Below are 17516 nucleotides of genomic sequence, written 5' to 3'. Positions count from 1 at the left end.
AGATGACTTGATTGGCTTCAACCTAGACAATCAACCAATCAAATGGTTACAGGTTCACTAGCTTTCTGCAATTAGTGAAAACTCGATTACTGTAACTTATCTGGATCTGTTTTGCCTGGTGCAAGTGTCTGGTCAAATTTATGGTCTCCTGCAAAGTGTTATCTAAAGGAAAGGGGGCTGCAGGGTTTCTGCAGCAAAGCACCCCACACCTTGACCCTGGGCAATTAGAAATTCTCTGGCTTCAGCCTTCTTTGAGTATGTCTGTAATGCTTGAGGGGTCTGATAATGCCTTCCTGTGTTTCCTCTGAGGCTATAAAAGGTAAAGAAGAAGACAGTGGATTAGTTCTCCAACAGCAGAATCGGATGCACACAAAATGGAACACGGTAGGGAAGAAGCAGATTGAATGAGAGCAAACTCAAACCACCAGCTTTGGGTGGGTAGGAGTTTAACCTATCCACCTTGCTCCCTGCCAAGATAAAATGGCCGGGATGCCTTTGAGCAGACTGGCCACAAGAGGGCGCCTGAAACACACTGAATCAGTCCATTTCAGCACACCCGGACCTGGTAGTCCTTCAGGCACCTTGGATAGCATACTTGAAACACAGCAAGTCTCAGTTACTTTGTAAAATGAGAATAAAACGAACAAACCAGCAAACAATGCAATGTCCTGAGTTACATTACAAGTCCCTTACTTGTAACTCACACCTTCACCCCTACCCCCGCCCACAGTGCCCTCTGCTCCCTGAATCTGTCCTCATGCCCTTAAATAAACTATATTTTCATTTAGAGTTTTTTCTCTTTATTATGCTAGGAGGTGAGAGAGAGAGAGAGAGAGAGAGAGAGAGAGAGATAGAGAGAGAGAGAGAGAGAGAGAGAGAGAGAGAGAGAGGTTGTGTAGTACACACACACAGGGAGGGAGGGAGAAGAGAGGGAGGAGGGGGAAGGGAAGAGGGAGGAAGAGAGGTTGTATGCAGGGGTGGGAGAGAGAGGGAGGGTAGGGGGAGGGAGGGAGTGAGAGAGAGGTTGTTTACACAGAGAGAGGGGGAGAGAGGGAGGGAGGGAGTGAGGGAGGGAGGGAGGAAAGGAGGGAGGAGAGAGAGGGGCAAGAGACTTATATAATGCAGGAGCTGTGTTGATAAGGCAGCTGTAAGACCCAGACTCTTGCTTACAGACCCTTCTTTTCTTCATCTTCTCTTCGAATGGCACACTCATTAGGTGCACTTTCTAGGTTTTATCTCATCAATGCCCTGTGTCCTAAGAAATGTCTCCATGCAGGCAAACTAGGATGGTTGGTCAACTTATAGATTAATCTCGTAGATGACAAAATTATGACATAATAAAAACTTAGCTAAGCCCCCAGATCTAGGATGTGAAAAAGGAATGTGCTTTATAATGAAAGGGCTTTGTGTAGAATTAAGAAATGCAGAATGTACTAGTTTAATTCAGTAACTTAATACATTTTGAGGCTGGGTCTCAGTTTTACACAGTCTGGTCTGGAATGTGTGCCACAGGTTTACCTGAACTATCAGCAATCCTCCTGCCTCAGCCCTGCAAGTTCCAGGTCCACAGGTATGACCCACTATACCTGGCTACAAAGGGCACCCATCTGTTACTTGGAAGGATGCCTTGTTTCAGTTTGTCCATCCCATATGGCAGATCCCACAACAGCCAGGCTCGGATCTAAACAAACCTGGTGTGGTGGTTAGAATGGCCATAGAGTGTTTGCATGCCTGGCCCAGAGAGAGTCGCACTATTAGGAGGTGTGGCCTTGTTGGAGGAAGTGTGTCACTCTATAGGCGGGCTTTAAGGCTCCTCCTATGCTCAGGCTCTGCCCAGTGTGGAGGAGAGCCTCCTCCTCCTCATGGCCTGTGGAAGTCAGACTCCTGGTTGCATTCAGATCAAGATGTAGAACTCTCAGCTCCTTCTCTAGCACCGTGTCTGCCTGGACTCTGTCAGGATTTCCCACTGTGATAACAATGAACTAAACCTCTGAATATGTAAGCCAGTCCCAATTAAGTGTTTGCCTTTCTAAGAGTGGCTTTGGTAATGGTGTCTCTTCACAACAATACAACCCTAAGATTTCTGGTGTTTTAAAAAATAGGACTGTTCAAAGTGGCCAGGCAGGGAAAGAACAAAAGCTACTCGTTCCCATTTCTGTGGATATCTCTTGACTTCAAGACCCTAGTATGCTTTGTCCTGGGTCCTTGATGGCCTTTATGTACCGTAGAGAAATGCAGGATTTTTCTAGCCCTGGAGGCTGGGTAGCATTTGGATGGTGACTTTGTTGAAAGTGTAGCTGCAGCTGGACGTGGTAGCCCATGGGTTCAATCTCAGCACTAGGGAGGCAGAGATGTGCACATCTTGGAGTTCCAGAACAGTCAGGGATATACAAGAGAAGAGAAGAGAAGAGAAGAGAAGAGAAGAGAAGAGAAGAGAAAAAGAGTGGCTATAAACTCCACCCACACCAAAGAACAAGTGGTTTGGAAGGGCAAACCTTAGGCTTGCCCAGCAGCCCAAATGACGGAAGCTGAAGGTTTCTCTCTTCTAAACCTGCTGTCAAGTCAAGGGGAGGAGGGAGAGAAGAAAGCCTTCCCCTGCTATAATTTGTGAGCTCCTGGCCTTCGCTGCTCTGTCACAGCAGAGCAGGGGATGGATTGGTCACACCCTGGCCCATGAGAGTACACAGCTGAGCCTCGGCTGATCTCCTCTAATGGTGCCCTAGCTTCAGGTGTAGCTGTGGAAACTGAGAAAATGACTCCACTCACCATTACAGTGTGTGTTCAGGAGTGTACTGGGGTTGCCACTAGTCCTGGGGAGAGAGACACCAGGATGCTGGAGGAGTCTGTAAGGTGGCCCTTGGCACCCCAGCAGTGCCACTGGCTTTTTGCCTCAGTTGGGCAGGTCATTGGTCACCTTTATGCTCCCTTACAGGGTCATCTGGGGTAGGAAACATGTCCTTTACCCCAATCTGTGACAGTTAGCAAGGCTCTTGCGATAATCACACAGCGTCTACCATTTCTATCTGGGCACATGGAGACAGGTTGATGGCCGGAGGAGTCTGGCTACTCCAGGTGACTTCACTTGGCTGGGGCTGAGCTGTTTGGCTGTTCGGAGGGCCCACACTGGTGGAGAGACAGAACATGCCAAAGGTCCGTGATGAGCATGCAGGGACTGAATGGGTATAAAAAGTCATTTCAGTGAAGAGGCACAGAATGCAGACAGGCGAAGGCCACCCCTGTGACATTCAGGGCTCCACAGAGATAGGACATTGTATACAGCTCATGGATAGAGGCCCGAGTTTAGCCTGGAAGTCAATGCTGCTCAGCCTGGATGGACTGTATATATCTCTATAGGGTGTGGAGTCGGGGAGCAGACGGAAGTGAGGTTTGGGCAGGCTGCAGGGCAGATGCAGCTTTAGGGAAGTCAGGCACTTTCATTCCTCCTGAGGGTGTGTGGCAGGACGGGAGAACGCTGAAACCTGGCCTGACCCAACCTCCTTGCTGACTCCAAGGCAACCTTTTCCAGTTAGCATACTTAACCATTAGACACCTGTATTTTGAAAAGAAAGGGGAGTGTGTTGCACTGTTAGAAAGAGGAAAAGAGAAGAAAAGCCAAATAACTTTCAGGACCACTTCCCAATAGAGCTACAGTTGACACAGGTTTTGTAGAAACAGCGCCCCTTTGTGTCATGTGATTTAACCAGGCCCTCCATGAACACAACTTCTCACTTAAATTATGTGCAGGATCACTACATGTCCACCAGATGCCGCAAATGTCTTAGTTACTATTGGGACAAAGAGCATGCTGTCAGCAAATGAGTATCTGGTGCCGTGGTAAATACACTGTAGACAAGAACTTTGTCAAACTGGACTTTTAACCTTAGACTTTGGAGGTGGTGGATAAGGACTCCACCTTATCTTCGGTACAAGTGAGTTTGAGGAGAGCTTGGACTACACTGCACATGTCTATAACCTTGGTTCTTGGAAAGCAGAGCTGGAAGGATCTCAAGTTTGGACTAGCCTGGTCTACATAGTGAGTATCAGGACTTCCAGGGCTGCACAGAGAAACCACTTCTCCAAACAAACAAACAAACAAACCCCCAAAACAGCATCAACAACAGAAAAAAACAAAACAAAACAAAAAAACTTCTAAAATTACAAAAGCATAAAGCCCATCTGTTGAAGAAGAGGAAAGCCGTGCTTACTGATAGAAATCCAGCCAGCTTCCCAGGACTAATGGCGTCATGGGTCTCAGAGGAGAACTTACAATCACCACCTTACAGAATAATCTCTAGATACATTGTAACTATTTGTCCTCACAGAGACTGCGAGTGGAGTTCTCACCCTTCATCAAGGAAACTTCTCCTTAAGCAGACTAAGACCTTTACAGAAAACCACAACCAATCAAAATACAGAGTGTGGAGCCCCTCTCAATGAAAACAGTTATAAAACAGCTCTCACGCCTAAGGCTCAGCAATGGCTGCAGAAGGGGAAACACAAAGATTATAAGAGACAGAAGAAAGGAAGTTTGCTGTGAGATTGTCTCCTAATGTCAGAAGCTACACTATAAAGTCTCACCATCTTGGCCACCTGAATACGAGCTGAACACAAACAGCAACATGTAGTGTGTGAATGAGGAGACCCAGGGGCTCAGTTCTATACATACATACATACATACATACATACATACATACATACATACATACACACACACACACACACACACACACATATATATATATATATACATATCTATATATCTATTCCTTAGCTGCAGACAGCTAAGGAATGCTAAAGGCAGGAAGAGCATATTTCCCAAGAGAAAACACACCAACTAGTTATTCAGTACCAAAAGGTCAGCCCTGAAAACACACACACACAGACACATACACAGACACAGACACACACACACACACACACACACACACACACACACACACACCACACACACAGACATGCACACACACAGACAGGCACAGACACACCACACACACACACAAGTACTCACACATGCACACTCACACGCACAGCCGGTAGTAGGAACAAGAACAGTCCTGAACTTCACCCAGTGGTGTATATTCGATGGTGGTTTGATGTGCCCTGAGGGCCGTGCCCTGTAAGTACATGAGTGTGTCCTGCTGTGCACTCAATGTGTGAACTTGTTATATCCTATGTCTTTTTCTATCTGTACTCCCTTGTCTCTCTTCCTCCCTGGTGCTCTGCTAAGCAGAACCTTCAATTCCCTGTAAACTTGGTTCAATGATTGCATGGAATCGTTACAAGCAATTGCCTCTAATAAGAACTCAGCACCAGGACACCCTTTGGGTCCTAGTCTCTCTGAGGAAAGTTTATACTGCAGACTTAGTCTTGTTTCGTGACTGCTCCACTCTCTACTATGTCATGCCCTGTGTTGAGGCAGCAGGCCCTAGTGTGTTGTGCTGGTTCCTAGGGCTCTTTTGTGTATTTATTGCAGACTCCACCCCTCGAAAGAGCGCTGAATCAGCACGGGGTACAGGGCAGGAAGGGGCGAGGCCTTCCTTTCCAGCCTCCTCCCTTTTCCCTTCCTGCTCCTTCTGAGGCCAGGCACAGGCCAACTGAACACAAAGGAGTACAATTAGTTATTTCTTACAGCAGTCAGGCCACAAACCCCCCCCCCCCCCACACACACACACCAACCTAGAAAGGCATGCCTAGGTCTGCACCAACTTAAAGCCACAAGCAACAAGGGCTTTTAAGACTCTCAGTGCAGCAGACAGCCTCTATGACCTGTGTTGTGCTTAAAACTGTTTGATCTCAGGACTCACAATCCTTCACACACACACACACACACACACACAGAGAGAGAGAGAGAGAGAGAGAGAGACAGAAACAGAGACAGAGAGAGACAGAGAGAAAGGCACACACACGTATACCACAATTTAATACCTTTGACTAGCAGGTATATTCAAATATATTTACTTGTTCAACAAACATTTGGTGCCTGTTATTTTCCATAGGCCTGCTGGCTAGTTTTATGTCAATCTGGCATAAGTTAGAGTCATTTTGGAAGAGGGAACCTCAACTGAGAAAATGCCCCCACCAAACTGACCTGTGGGCAAGCCCATGGTGCATTTTCTTCATTGATGTTTGATGGGGGCGGGGGGACACAGGTCACTGTGGATGGTACTACCCACCGGCTGGTGGTCCTAGGTGGTAGAACATGAGTAAACACTCTGTCTCAGTTCCTATCTCCTGGTTCCTGCCTTGATTTCCAGGGATGCTAATGGATCCTTTCCTCCTCAAGTTGCTTTTGGTCATGGTGTTTTGTGATAGCAACAGAAATCCTAAGACAATGGCATTTAAAACGGGAAGAACCACATGACCTCTACATGTAGAATGTGTTTTAGAGGACACCAAGATTTTGGTCTCCTGGGGTGTCTGTCTGTCTGACTTGGGAGAGGTGCTCAGGAGACAGACAGGATCTGCAGCTGAGGCTCAGCTTTGCTGTCTACAACGAGTCACTGAAGAAAGCAGGTCTGGAGAGAAATGTGATGAGATTTCTGTTTTGGAAAGGGCTGTTGTGGGTGTGTGGGGATAGTTCTGGGCATGATAGTAGGGAATGAAGTTGAGAAGAGTTGGGGAAGAGTTACTGAGACGACTTTTAAGCGAGGATTGAACTCAGGAAGGCCAAGCTGAGCAAACCCAGCGATCTAGCTGTAGAGACTTGACGGCAGTGAGCACAGCATTAATTCTCACCGACAAGGGCTTTGGGAACCCACGTAAGCAGCCTGTCTACTTCCTTTCAAAAGTTACTTGGAACAAGTGAGGCACCCTGTCACTAACAGCATCTTGAATTTCTCTTACCCAAACAGCAAACAAGAAATGCCAGAGGTCAAAATCATTTCTGCAAATTGGACTTGAAAAGATGGCGGCACACCTCACCACCCCAGGTTTAAGAGCTCTGAGACACACGGGGGTCACTGTTGCCACAGAGCTTGACAATGACGTTGCCAACTTGAGACTTCAGTTGTGCTGTCTCTGTGTGTCCTGTGATGGTGGCTCATCAGGACTCTGAAGAAGGTGACAACTACTCCAGGGGGTTAGACTCCAACCATGCTGACACCTTAGACTCTGCAGGTGCATGTGAGTAGAGAACCTGGCAGCTCAGAACTTCTCATGGGCGTGATGTTAGGCAGGGTGGACTCCAAAGCTGAGACTGCCTTTCAGAATCTTTCAGAAGAAAAGCCAGCAAGGAATGCTGGACTTTCCTATTACCTGTTCATGCTGGGGACTCTTGAGATGCTGGAAAAACCCATAGGAGCACCTGGCTCTCTTCCCAGGGAGGAATTCCCAGGCCCATCAACATCTGACATCTGCTGAGGCAGTAGCAGGAAATAAATGGTGACAAGGCGTGGTCACTTGAAAAGTTCCTCTCCTGGGGAGTGGGGGACAGTGGGGGACAGTGGGGTGGGTAATTAGGAACCATAGTAGCCCCTGTTCCTCATACGCCATTAGAGACCAAACCAGGTCTTGTTGATGCAGGGCTCCAAGCGTGTTCCCCAGAGACCCCATATCACAGTCCCTGACCTGACTCTGCACTGCCTGTCATATCAGGGGTGCCTTTCTTGTGCACTGGAAAGACAGCTGCTTGTTCTGTTTAGGTTAAGAGAAGCTCCAGCTGATTCCAGGAACAGAGACACCTTACTTTAGGAACCTTAACAAATCTGAAACTTTATAGATCTCAATTGTTTCAAGTGACGTTTGAAGGGAAGTAGAGACTGTTTATTGGGGATCCTAAAGACCTCAAAGAATGAGACTCAGTACGTAGACCGGTGCCTTGTGATCCATCCTATAGCAGGTCACTGGGGCTAGGACCACAAAGTCATTTTGTTGTATTAAAAGAGCACAGGATTCTGACTCATAGGGGCCTAGTTTCTCTTTCAAACAGAAACCAGAGAGAGAGAGGAAATCAGGTAGGAAACTTTCTACCTGGCACCATCCTCTCTCCTATTTCCTCTCAAATCTGGAGCTCATGATTGCCCACTCCTATTTCCCATGCAGCTCTTGGGTCTGGAAGAACCCTGTGCAGAAATCCCCCAAGGATGAGGTGACCAAGGGATTACGGCTGTACTGGCTGCTTTTGTGTCAACTTGACATAAGCTGGAATTATCACAGAGAAAGGAGCCTCAGTTGAGGAAATGCCTCCATGAGATCCAACTGTAAGGCATTTTCTCAACTAGTGATCAAGGGGGGAGGGCCCAGCCCATTGTGGGTGGTGCCTTCCCTAGGCTGGTAGACCTGGGTTCTATAAGAAAGCAGCTGAGCAAGCCAGGGGAAGCAAGCCAGTAAGTGACGTCCCTCCATGGCCTCTGCATCAGCTCCTGCTTCCTGACCTGCTTGGGTTCCAGTCCTGACTTCCTTTGGTGATGAGCAGCAATGTGGAAGTGTAAGCTGAACAAACCCTTTCCTCCCCAACTTGCTTCTTGGTCATGATGCTTGTGCAAGAATAGACAATGGCTAAGACAGGAAATAATGTAGAGAGCTTCCCCTCTGGTCCCAGCCACCACTGTTAGAACAGTGTCCCTTTTACATTCCTCCCATTCCCCCTTGTACAGAAGAACAGAAGGGTGGATTCCCGGAGATGGTCTTCGAATCCTTTTACCCTTCTCCCATAGGACGGCAAGGGCATCGTTACAACATGTGACTGCCGTCAGGTGGTCTGCAGGGGTTAGCTGCAGCCTGCTGCAAAGTCGCAGCCTGTCAGTGTCGGAGGCAGACAAGAGTGAAGTTCATTGCCAAGTGTCTTAGTTAGTTTGGGATAAATTCTGCCCAGTACAAACCGCTGACAAACCTCAGCGGGTTCGAACCCGTGGTTTGTGTTTTGCCTATGGCGTTTCTAAGTTAGTCTGCAGGGTTTCTGGTAGTAGGTGGGTGATTGACCTCCTGGGGCTCAACCTGAGTTCAGGACAGAGCAGCAGAAGGCGCTGAACCACAGGCCACGCACCATGGACGCCACTGTGGAACAGGACAGAAGAGTCTAGGCATGAGCGGTACCTTTAACATAATCTTATATTCTGGAAAAGCAGATTTAAAAAACACTTGAAAATACAAGATAAGGTAATGGTCACTTATGTAAGTTTTAACCTTATATTGCTTGGCCATTTTTACATATAAATTATTGCTTCCTACTTTGATAAATACACAGCACAGTCATATACAGAGGCAGAAAGCATGAACTATGAAAAAGAAAATCAAACACTGTCAATGCGGTCTGGTAATTCAACAAATGTTTCATATTTACCAGCTCCTATAATGGTGGAAAACTATGAGGTGGAGTCCCTGAGAAGTTAGGTAGATGCCCGGGCTGCGGGCTTTCTAATTGCTATCCCAAGCCGACAGCATCACGGTGGTCCTAAGCAATGAGACGTCCAAAGGCAAGAGTCCTTGCTTCGGGTCATTGATTCCATCCTGGTATTTAATAACAGTGTAATACGAATACAAATAAATAGACTATGCAAATAAATATGGCTCTGCTAAAAACGCTGAGTATGTACAGCTTTGCTTTATACAGTAGTACATTGCTTCCGACTTTTTGGCAATTTTCAAAATGTGTCTTCTCTAGAGCAAAACTGGCCCACTCGGTAATGAGCAGGCTGAAATTTCAAGGACGTGTCTTTGAAGTTGAGAAGAAATTCTACGCTGGACAGCTACAGTGGTCCTTGTCTGCTAAACTCAATGGTTTTGCCCGGTTCAGATAAGCTTGCGTGGGTTGTGCCATTTGGTTCAGGCTTTGCAGTGCAAAACCACAGGGCTGGCACTTAGGCAGCCACAAGAGCTCGGGGATAAGAAGTCTACACGAGCAGCCACGTGTTCATACTCCACTTCCTAAGATGACTGCCCGGCAATGAAATACCTCCCTACAAACTAGGAGGGGTGGGACTTTATCTCATGCCTCTAAAAAAAGTATGCGCCACACTGCTTGCTTGTAGATATTGGAGTAGGAAAAGGAATGTATTCTCAATGCAACTAAGGATACTAGAAAAGGTAGAGTGTTGGTCACACCATGTGCTATGGTAACCATTTGGCAAGTTCACACTTGAAGGCTGCGGAGCATCTGCCATTGGGTATGTAAATTCTTGGGAAGTTCGTAACTTTCCCTACATGGACTTGTGTTCTGACTCTGGTAGGAACTTGCAGAGCTGCTTTGCAGGAACGGAATCCAAAGACCCACATGGCCCCTCAAGGGCTGTGTTGTCAACAGAGATCACTCACTGATGAAGACGCTAATTATACAGGATCAAGGGAGGGAATGGAGATTCATGAAATCATAAATATCCACAGGAGAACTGGAAGAGACATTAGGCATCTTCTGGTCCACTCTTCAGGGTCAGCATCACTGACCTGGGAGGCTCTGGAGAAGGAACTGGATCATACCACGCATGGGAGTGCCGACTCCTGTGGACACCTATACACGGCTTGGCTTCCTGTAGAAAACAGGGTCTGACCATCCTGAACTTTCCTTTAATTTTAGATTTAAGACTCTGTGAAACTCCTGAAGTTCCTAAATCTGCTGCCTGAGAAATCCCTGGGAACAGGTGTTAAAGTTGAGAAGGATTTAGAGGTTTGTAGATATTCCGGAGACAGGATGGGATAATAAATCCCACTGGACTTTAGCTCTGGAGGGAAAATCAGTCTCACACCGTGCTCTCCAGGGCTACCCCATTTGTGCAGAGTGCTCTAAGTATGCTAAGCAGGACGCAGCTTGTGTAGTCCAGCTGAGCTGGGGCCTAGACAGACGATGTTCTGCTGAAACAGACCTTCTATGATGGAGACCTACAATCTAAAGGTGAGGCTCTGCCGGAAGCAATGTAGAGCTAATGTTAATACATTCAGTGAGAACACAGGCAACGCCAACACGATCGGTTATGACGCACCAGCCCATTCTCAGTTGCTACCCAGGACGGAAGGCATGCGTGCTTGTGCTGTCAAGTGTGTGCTGTCCTCAGAGGTGTGCTCACCTACACATCAGGACAGCCTTCTCTCCCTGGTTGTGTCTCTGGTCTCATGTGCCAGCCCTCAGACCCTCGAAGCATTTTCTGAGTGAATCGTCCTCAGTTGGAGGTGTTTCTATAACCCCCTGCAAGTTTCTAGAGCGAAAATTTTACACGTGGATCAGATGCCATTTCTCTCTGAAAGCTCTACCGAGATTTTCCCCATATGGTTCCTTTTAGCACTGTCTCTGGCTCACTGGTCCCAACACCAGGGGACAGCATAGCTCTCAGGAAGTCAGGTGGCAATGGGCATAGATAATTCAGACCTTAGTAATGAGAACAGACCCGTTGCTGAAGAGAGTAGGAAGCAAGTCTGGGTGGACACAGCCCGCTAGGCCCCTGATCTCCAAGGGTGTGAACAACACACCATACTCGAGACTGGAAGTGCACAGACCAGATACTCAGATGGGGACTTGTACACAGTGAAGTGAACTAGTATCTAGCAGGCTTTTTTTGACCACAAGCTTTTTGCTTACTCTAGGACTCAGGGAAATCCTCTAACCAGTCCTTGAGAATTCCAAGAGGTCTTATTTGGTATATGAGGCCCAATTTATGAAAACAGAGAACAAGAAGGTAAAAGGCAAACTGCAGACAGACTCTGGCATTACTTGGGAAGCAGTCTATAGGGCTCTGACTCCCCAGGTAAGTGAGACTTTAGGCATCTCTGGATACTTTTCAATTACTAAGTCTAGCAAGCTGACTTTTAAGTTTCATATACTCAGCTCCACTCACCTCCCTCACGGGCTGATGCTCTGCATCCTGTAGCCAGGGAGCCTGGTGGAGTGATGTCAGACACCAAGGCTCCATGAGACACCAGGATGCAGAAACTGGAAAGTCTGTCACTCCAGTAAGCTAGCACTGAGCCCTCACAATCCAGGCCCTGTGTTTTGTTTTGTTTGTTTGTTTGTTTTTCTGAAAATTTGCACTCAACAACAATAGATGTAAAGAAAGTTCATATAAACTGAACAATGCCTAGCTCCTTATTGGATGAGAACCCAGTCTACCTTGCTTACAGAAGTACACCAGTGATACAGAAACTAGTTCATCTGCATATACATTGGCAAATGATTGTGGATGCAAAGAAGTGTGTGCCGGCGATTCTTATTTGCACAGAAGGACGTGCCCTCCAGGGTGATGCTGAGTTTATAAGCAAAAGAGGCCTCTCCTCTTCCCGGGACAGGAGATGCCCTTGCTGTCTACAGGTGTCCAGTCTCTGAGCAGGCAGCCAATCAACAGTAAGGTGAGCAGGCAGGGGGACAGCCTCTCCTGCTATAGGAACAATCTCCTCCTAATGCTGGTAAGCCATAAGCTGCAATTTGGACCGGAATGAAGTCACCATCATGAAGTGCTCTGATGCCTGTCTTCTCCCTGACAGCAGTTGAGCTCTCCCGCCTCTGGCGGCTGACATCACTTCCTGAACGTGCTTTGGCTGGCTTTCCTGCACTTGTCTCGTGGTATGCTGATAGAACTCAGCAACCTCTTTTCTCACAGGAAGCGACACGCTGAATGGAGGCCTTCCCTTGCTCTAAGCGCTGTGGATACAGGACAGACTCAGGCCCGAGGCTCCAGCCTGTGAGAGAGCTCGAACAGGGCTTGCTGGCTGTCGATGACATACAGGTGGTTGACATAGGACTTCAGCTCTTGCTGCTCCTTTGGAGACACATCACTTCCTATTTTCAGAGGGAAAAGGGACAATAAGTGTCATTGGAGCAGACGTGTTACTCTTAAGATGCAGTAAAAATGGCTTAGAGTAGGTTAGCTCTTTCGTGTCCCAGGATAAAGAACTATAGTTCAGATCAGGCAGGCTGACCGGCAAGGCGCTTATAGTGTTTACCGGACAGACTATTTAGAAGTCACACTGCTATTCCTTTACGGATGTGGAAACTCTGAAGTCACGTAAGTAAATGGTAGAGCCAGGATTAGAAACCAGGCCCCGGTGGTTCTTGAGCAAAAAGTTCCCATGCCCTGGTTTATAAAATCAGCTTAAGACTGTGTGGCATCAGCATCTGAGCATAGCAGTTTACTGAATAATTTACTTATCTGTTTATTTCCATTTAAGATCTAGTATACTTCTGCATCCTTATTTTTTGGAGAAAAAGAAAAAAAAAAAAACCAAATACGACAGAATAGATCCCCAGGAGTGGATATAGGAAAAGTAGGTTCTCAAAGTATGCATGTAGGCTACAGTGTACCCAGGAGGATGGGGCAATCTCAGAAGATAAGATGACAAAGGCCACAAGAGAGACATTAGTGAGCTGAGACTACGTGCGTGCCATGCTAGGGACAGCATTCATAAGGACCCTGGGATAAAGCACATGAACAATGGACAAGCCTAATACCACCAAGGAAAGAAAAAAATTAACCCGCATTAGGGAAGAGGAAGCTGAGTGGGCGACTCGTGGAATCTTACAGGAAGCAGGCCCACCAGCATTTCCGGGAAAAGCAGTTTCTCCCTCATCTATGAAGAACATATTTAACAAGAAAAATAATTTAAGGGACAGCCGTCACAGGTAGCTTGTAACTCTTGGACTTCCTGGTCTCAGCAGTAAACACTGGAAGTTCAGCATTTTAACCACGACTGATAAGCCATTGTTCTAGAATACTTTTCTGGAAGACATTATGAAATTGCTTTCAGTTTGGTAAACACTAGCTGGCCGTACAGATAAGTTTGTCAAAAGACATCATGACAAACAGTCCTGGCAGCCACAGCTGACCTTGGTGTGGCACTTTGTAGTGCAGAACTGTTCTGAGTAACATTTTCTTATTCCACATACTGGCGTTGGCTAATGATGCTCATTGAAAGAAATGGTTAAAAGCAAGGCAGATAATTTGCGGTGCAATTTAAGAATATATGCAGCCGACAGCTCAATTTCTTTTTTGTTTTGGGCTGTGCAGAGTCTTTCTGGTAAGTGGTGGGTTCAAGCCAAGCCAGCAGGACCCTCCTCCCCATACCTGGAACAGGCCATGGATGAATCAGAACAGTAGTTTTACAATTAGCTGAATATTTGGCGAATACTTTGGAAGCAAAGGCTGATGGGAGAAATATGGATACATACTTTTCAGTAACACATCTGAAGGACCCTTTGTGGTAACTCCAATTATGACTGCATCGTGGACTCAATAGAAACTTACACAGGAACATATCGAGTGATATCAAATAAAGTGAATATTTAGATTATTAGGTTGTATTTTGTGACTCTTGTTTTCTACTTTATAACACATACAGGAGGCTCAGTTCCTAATTGGATGCTATAAATAGCTGTGAGTTAAACAGTGTAGAAGAAGCACCTAAAGAGTGCACATTGAACAGCTAGGAGTACCTTCTTTAGCAGGAGGGTCTCTGATTCTACATACAATGTATTTCTTTAAAGGTGACAAAGATGTATTAAGTTCTACTTAACACCAGGTTGCTCTTCTTTGATTCGTAATTGTTGGACTGCATTTCTTTTATGTCATGAATCTATGTGTGTGCCTGAGTGTATGTATATCCACAGTGTGCATGGAAGAGCCTTCAGACATAAGAAGGGGTGTCAGATTCCTTGGACCTGGAGGTACACAACTCACCCTGTGAGCTGCCACATGGGTGCTGTGAACTGAACCACGGTCCTCGTAAGAGCAGCAAGGACTCTTAATTTCCAAATGTATCTCTAGTTCTTTGCACTCTCTCTCTTAACCTCCCTCTTCCTCTCCCTCTCTCTTAATTACTATTTCTACGCTCTGAGCCTTGGTTCTGGCCTCAGCATGTTAAGAATACCTAGCTACTAAGACCAAGTCAGGACTCTGCCGTATGGGTGTAAGCTCCTGCTACCCAGTAAAGGCAATCTCCTCCCTTCCTAAAAATGCTAACTCCATTTAAATACAGGGTAGATATGCCTGAGTTCAAAATGGGAAAAACATCCCTGCGTACGTAGTCTCAGAGAGGGTTCTACAAAAGTGCTAAGAAGAAATACTTTCTCAGCCAACAGTCAGCTGTAGATAGGAAATTTGGGTTGAAGAGAAGAAAACAATGGAAGGATGTTTCAGGAACCTAAGGAAGCCCATTTCCATCCCAGGAAGATCTCTGAGCAAGGGAACTAGAGGCAGGGGTTAAACTCATAAGTAAATCACAAGGGATGGGCAAGTAAAAGGGGAAAGGGCAGGTGGGTCCAGAGAGAGCTTTGCCTGTCTGAAGTCAACCAGGACAGTGTACATTTGCTTGCACAAGGAGACAATGGTCTGCCATATCTTGTGAGGCTCTACATCTGAAACATGCACTGAGGGAGCACAATAAAAATCTAGAGTATGAATAAAGTATGCACACATTGGCACACACATCATAGTAGAAGTTCAGGTCACCATCATTCTTAAATGGGACCGTCAACATCACTGATATACCAGTGTACACAGTGCCTCAAGTCCAATTACTCACCAAACTGGTTAGTCCGGCAGTGTCTCAGGGTTCGGACAGTGTCGGCAATCATGTGCTGAAAGACAGAGGGGGACACAGAAATGGAAGGGTCACTTACTAGTGCCACGGAACCTGCTGGGATGAATAGTAGTCTAATCCCTCTGGGTATAAAGCAAAGAATTCAACTTGGAGCTTGTCCTGACTTCTGTTGATTGTATGAAGCTTGGATTATTCCAGACTATGGAGTTTGTAACTGCGAGAAGAGTGTCTCCTGAACAGACAAGGGATTCTGAACCACAGGAGAACTGCTATCTTTGGGGCCCTCAGCTTCCCGTCCACGTGTTGTCTTTTTGAAAACCCCCTTCCAAGGAGTACAGCACACTCTGGGTTACTGCCATCGCTGGAACTTTGCCTTCCTTCTAATCAGGAACCACTAGAGGGCTTTGCACACTTGGGACACAGGCTCACATGTGTGCCACTGCCCCATGGGCTGGGGATCAAACCCAGGGACTCTGGATGCTCAGCTGGTAACTCTGCCAAAGGAGCCACATCTATGGCTCACACGCTTGTCCTGAACAGAGGCAGAAGGTCCGGTGGATGCAAGGGCTCCAAGGATGGCAGGATGTGATGTATTCACAAAACAGCGTCTTCCTTACTTAAGGCTTTAGGATCCTGACTTAAGTTTCCTTTCTTTAGCTCCTCGCTGATCTCCAGACAAAGGTTATCTGAAGTGTGCATCTTTTGGGGACAGGGGTGGAGACCATGCTTAGGTCTTCTGTACATTTGATAAGTATACATCTACCACTGAGCCACTACAGCCCCAGACCCCTCTTTCGTTTTGTTTTGTTTTTAATTTCTAGAGAGTGTCTCACCTGCTTGCCCAGGTTGGCCTAGAACTGATGGCGCTGCCTCAGCCTCCTGAGTAGCTGGGGTGACTCTGCAGGGTCCGCCCCTCTCCTAGTCAGTCCTAAGAGCATCCTTTAGCTCACTGGGCTACGTTTACTTTTCCATAACGGTTTCTGGAAGAAACCAACCTCCACTATGGATTGCTCCCCCTATACAGCTGCCAGAACACTCTCTAAACGAGTCCTATTCTCTGGAGAGTGACAGGAACTCCTCACTTTGTTTCCTATCAAACCCGAGATATCCCACTACTCAAGGATTAACGTTCATTATCTGGTCCTCCAAGCACCGTCTTCATTACCTGCCCGCACAGGCCAGACACTGAGGCATCCGCAGATGACAGGCGGTCAGTGAATTATCACTGAAAGAATAATGCCAACCCTCAAATCTCACTTCCGAGCCAACGGAAAGACACAGTCTGATTAAATCATCCTGGCTGCAGCTGGGCTAATGCTACGCTTCTCCAGAGTAAAGAATTCAGCGGGGTAATGATTACAGTAACACTCAGGGTGGAATTTGCAAAGGAAATGGGACCTGACTCACTTTGTGTGAACGCATTGTTACATTTCCTTCCCCCAAATTCTACCCCAATTCCCAGGACAGATTTTTCCATTGTCACGGTCTGTGGCGTCACACAGATTCCTATCCCGAGCCATTTGTGCAGCTCCCGAAAGGCTGGAGCCGACGTAAGGCTCAGTCGGCCGGTGTTGTGTGCTGCACTGAAACCTGAGTCCTGATTCTCATCTCGGGGGTTTTCTGACAGGGAGGGAGGCGGACTCGTAAGAAATCCTGCTCATAATATCGAGGGATGAAAAGAGACATAGAGACCCCTTTGCTCCTTCACCATTTCATAGTCTGAGGAGCAAACATTTAGAGCTGCTGAGGCAGCAGGAACGTAGCCCTGGGAACAATGGGAATCTTACTGCAGCCAATGAGCACTTTGATCTGCATGTGGTCCCGATTTAACGTGCTGGCCTGTGTCAGCCAGATAAAGGTAACACCCGGAGTTATCTGCTGACTGGCTTAAATTAACACCCACCATGAGGAATTGGCTGCTCATAAGCTAATTCACTTAGGTCCTACTGGTTCATTACTGTGAAAGATGGTCCTGCTTTAAGCTTGAATGAAACCTCATCCTCCGCTGAGTGACATTCTCTAAGAATACTATCTCTGTGAAGATGTTCCAGCTCCTGAGT

General features: G+C 46.8%; 1 protein-coding gene across 2 annotated transcripts in view; it reads right to left on the bottom strand.

Annotated features, from left to right (window-relative positions):
• Positions 1 to 9141: 9141 nt before the first annotated feature.
• The window catches only part of RAPGEF5 (Rap guanine nucleotide exchange factor 5), a gene marked incomplete at its 5' end in the record, with an annotated part of 212147 nt that continues 203772 nt past the window's right edge, over positions 9142 to 17516 (bottom strand). For both annotated transcript variants that reach the window (XM_080940475.1, XM_080940476.1), the window contains 2 exons: positions 9142 to 12700; positions 15439 to 15493. In XM_080940475.1, the coding sequence (XP_080796601.1) occupies positions 12582 to 12700; positions 15439 to 15493 (174 nt within the window). In that variant the 3' untranslated portion in view covers positions 9142 to 12581. The remainder of the gene's footprint in view (positions 12701 to 15438; positions 15494 to 17516) is intronic.

The sequence above is a fragment of the Micromys minutus genome (assembly GCF_963924665.1).
Source record: "Micromys minutus genome assembly, chromosome: 1".
Taxonomy (NCBI): domain Eukaryota; kingdom Metazoa; phylum Chordata; class Mammalia; order Rodentia; family Muridae; genus Micromys; species Micromys minutus.
The sequence above is the reverse complement of the archived record's forward strand: the minus strand, read 5'-3'. Positions and strand labels throughout refer to the sequence as shown.